The sequence below is a fragment of the Lolium rigidum genome, chromosome 3 (genome assembly GCF_022539505.1).
Source record: "Lolium rigidum isolate FL_2022 chromosome 3, APGP_CSIRO_Lrig_0.1, whole genome shotgun sequence".
NCBI lineage: Eukaryota > Viridiplantae > Streptophyta > Magnoliopsida > Poales > Poaceae > Lolium > Lolium rigidum.
In genome coordinates, this window is record NC_061510.1 from 327,867,111 (window position 1) to 327,870,672 (window position 3,562).

Consider the following 3,562-nt stretch of genomic DNA (forward strand, 5'->3'; position numbering starts at 1 on the left):
GAGGGTACCTTTGTCAAGATCACGTTTAGAATCCTATCTCCTGGCGCGACGCAATTAATGGTGCCCGTTCAATTAGGAAATCACGGTGGACATGACAACTCAGGTCCCTAATGTTGTCACTGGCGACTTGCCATAGGGTCACGCCCTAAATTGCCACACGATTAAGGTCCTTGAACTAAGAAAAATGTTGAATGATTGCTACGCTTTAGAAATAGCAAATCCTATATCTTCCATTTACTTCGTTCCGGCTTGGCCACATACGAGCATGGCTAATAGAAGAACGGGCGGCCGGCTCTATATTGTTGTCACGTCCCTTACTGGTAGGAGCTGGTAATCGCATCGGCTGCATGTTGCCTCTTATTTCTCGTTTAGTGTGTTGTAGCCAGGCTTAATGTATATAGCCTGCTCTATTCTCTCTATTCTCTTATTCTTCACCTACGATTTTTGCTAATGTGGACAATTATATGTCCAACTAATTAGATTTTATTGTACTTGCTCTACAAAATTTCCTCCCACACAAGAGCAGTTTATTCATGAAAGAGTTTATTATAGTCGAATACATCCATACCAGCTTTACATGTTTATACCAATGTATGCATCCAGTTGCATTTATTAAGGTATAAGATTAGATAAACTTATTCTTCTTGTATGTCTGCTTGAGACCACTTCCACGGCCGCTCATGGGCAGAAGATGACCTGGTAGTTAGTGCCGCCGGGGCAAGTGTAGGTGCTGCTGGCGTCGTCCTTGGGGTAGCTGTACGCGTCGGAGCACTGCCCCTTGAAGAACCTGGAGTAGTCCGTCGGCCCGCAGTTGTTGGCCGCCGACCCGGTGCAGCAGTACCTGTCCTCCCTGAACACCGTGCACGCGTTGTTGCACCCTCCCGCCGCCCGCAGCTCGCTGGGGCACTGCGGCGTGATGTTCCCGGGGCACCGGGGCCCGCCCTTGGGGCACCCGGCGCCGCTGCCCGCCGGCACGAAGATCATGGGCACGTTGAAGCCGTCGATGAGGGAGATGTCGAAGAAGTCGAGGTTCTGGAACTGGTTCAGCCCGAACTCCGCCAGCGTGTTGGGCGCCTGCCCGTACTGCGTGCACTGCAGTTTCCCGCCGCAGTCCCCCGTCTGGCACCGCCCGTTGCCGGCGCCGTCGAAGCTGCACCCCGTGCGCGCCCAGATGCGCCCGGCCGTCGTGCCCGCCGGCACGTTGATGTTCCACGCCTGCCCCGGGTCCAGCCTCCTGCCGCCGCCGGCCGGCACGGCCGCAGCCCACACCGTGTACTGGCACTTGTTGGTCACGGTGAACGTCGCGGCCTCGGCGGCGGCGACGACCAACAGCACTACGAGAACCACAGGCAACATGGAAGAGGCCATCGATCGTGTTATCTTCGATTCAAAGTACCAGAGGAGCTTATTGTTGTGCCTGTGGGTGAGGAAGAATATCTAGACATGGGGTCGATACTTATAGGGTAAAGTCGAACATTCAACGTTTGCAGCTTCTCGACGTGATTGGTTTGGCACCTCACGAGGCAGGCCGTTAGGACTAGTCAAAATGTTTAGTATCATATATATAAATATCATGTGCTATGATATTACTAGTATATGTTACTATTTCCATAAGAGCAATTCCAATAGTATAGCCAACTGCTGGCTATAACAAGATGTCATATCATTTGTAGTCATCATATAGCTAACATGTATAATAATTAGCTATAAGAATGAAGCACTTTACTAACATATGGCCCACCTTTCACTCTCACAAAGTGCCTAGGAGCACGTGCAAGAGCTGGCTATTGCATAGTAGCCCACCTCCCTTCTCTCTCCTCTTCTCTCTCCTCCAACTCATCTAAAATATATTATTTAATGTCTTATAGTCAGCTGACTGGACTTTATTGTACTTGCTCTAAGGCTAGCTATAGTGCTAGTATTATAGCTAAAATCATGCATATTGATCCCACAAAAATGATGATGTGGCATCTAATTAAGGAGTAGAGAAGAGATTAGAGTAACATAGGTGGATACTGTATCATAGCGCATATCACGAGAAAATTTAATGTCTAACAAATCTTGTACACAAATTTGCATTGAGATTCTAAAAAGCAATAAATATAGCATATCTATGGTACTAATCTATGATACTACGCACTATAGAGATAGTATTATACACAAATATCATATGCATGATACTACTACATGATACTTGCATCATATATTAGTATCATAATTTTTTTATATTAATTGATTCATAGAATCTCAATGCAAATATATGTACAAGATTTATTTGACATTAAATTTTCTTATATTATGTGCTATGATACGGTATATACCTATGATACTACTATTATCTCTCTCATCTTTAATTGCACTGTCACATCAGTTTTTTACATGCATGGAATCTTTACTATTAAATAGGAGTTGGTCGTTTGACACTCAACGCACTTTGGTGGTCGTCATTGAAAAGATCCTGGCCATCCAATCTATTCTCCCTACTCCGCTTCGTCCGATCAAGTCAATCACCAAATATCCTCACGCAGAAGTTAATTATGGTATAAAAATCAGTCACAATATCTCAATCACATATCACGTACATCAAAATATGGTATCTATACTATTATTGGAGTTGATCGTTGGTTATCAAACGCATTTGATGATCGTCATTGGGATCATCATGTCCATCCAATCTAATATCAAAGCCTTGCCTCAATCCATCGATCCGATCTATTTTTTCTATTTCTCTCGAACTACTTTTATGGTAAGTCACCGATCCTTTCCTATGTTAGGATGGTAGCAATCAATCAATTATTAGGAAAGATCTCAAACGCAAATAATAGTATAGATTAATTAGGAAACAATATTCTTGCTTTATCAGTGCAATATCAGTCAATTACGAAATTTTAGGAAAGCATCGATCACGCTAGAAATTAATTTCCAAAACCCGAGTGCGGTTTCACCGCCCGTCAAATGTATGCTGACCCTACATACGACCCCCTCTACAAATCACGCACGTCGACCCTTTGCCAGTTGCAGTCTTCATCCTCTCGCCTCAGCACACCATGGATTCTTGTTCCACCCCACCGTCCCGTCCAGCGAGAGGCAGATTGTGCAGTTCACAAGGTGGTGACGCTTCGCTTCCTGCGTGGAGGAGATCGAGAGCTCGGCGCCGCCACGACCCTTTCTCCATCCGGGATGACGTCGTCTTACGTCCAAAAGTATCATCCCAGCCTTGTTGTTTCTCGCTTTCCTTCAATGGTGACGAGGACTTTCTTTGTTCCCGCCCTTCTCCAAAAAATACATGAGGTGAGATCTTTTGTTTACAACTGTAAGGGTATTTTACCCTTATCCATTATTTTGGTAACTATGACACCGTGCTAGAGTATTTGGACTAATACATGTGTACAAGATGATTCCCAGGTATTAGCCAAAGAGATATAATGGTGTATCAATGGAACAAGAAGGCAATGGGAGACCCCCCACTTCGATGAAAAATCAACAAGGGTTTTTCAGTGCTTGGCCGGTCCCTGGCCCGGTAAGACCGGCCCTGGCACCGGCCTGCCCGGCGCCGACCGGC

The 3,562-nt window shown here is 45.6% G+C and overlaps 1 protein-coding gene across 1 annotated transcript; it reads right to left on the reverse strand.

Moving 5' to 3' along the window:
- Positions 1 to 512: 512 nt before the first annotated feature.
- Positions 513 to 1,413, reverse strand: LOC124700023 (alpha-amylase/trypsin inhibitor-like). Its single transcript, XM_047232225.1, has one exon. It carries the CDS (start codon positions 1,366 to 1,368, stop codon positions 679 to 681), a length of 690 nt encoding a protein of 229 aa, XP_047088181.1. The 5' UTR covers positions 1,369 to 1,413; the 3' UTR covers positions 513 to 678.
- Positions 1,414 to 3,562: the final 2,149 nt, after the last annotated feature.

What these genes read in the sequence shown, in the direction of transcription:
- LOC124700023 (XM_047232225.1), bottom strand. Translation starts at nt 1,368, where the DNA reads ATGGCCTCTTCCATGTTGCCTGTGGTTCTCGTAGTGCTGTTGGTCGTC.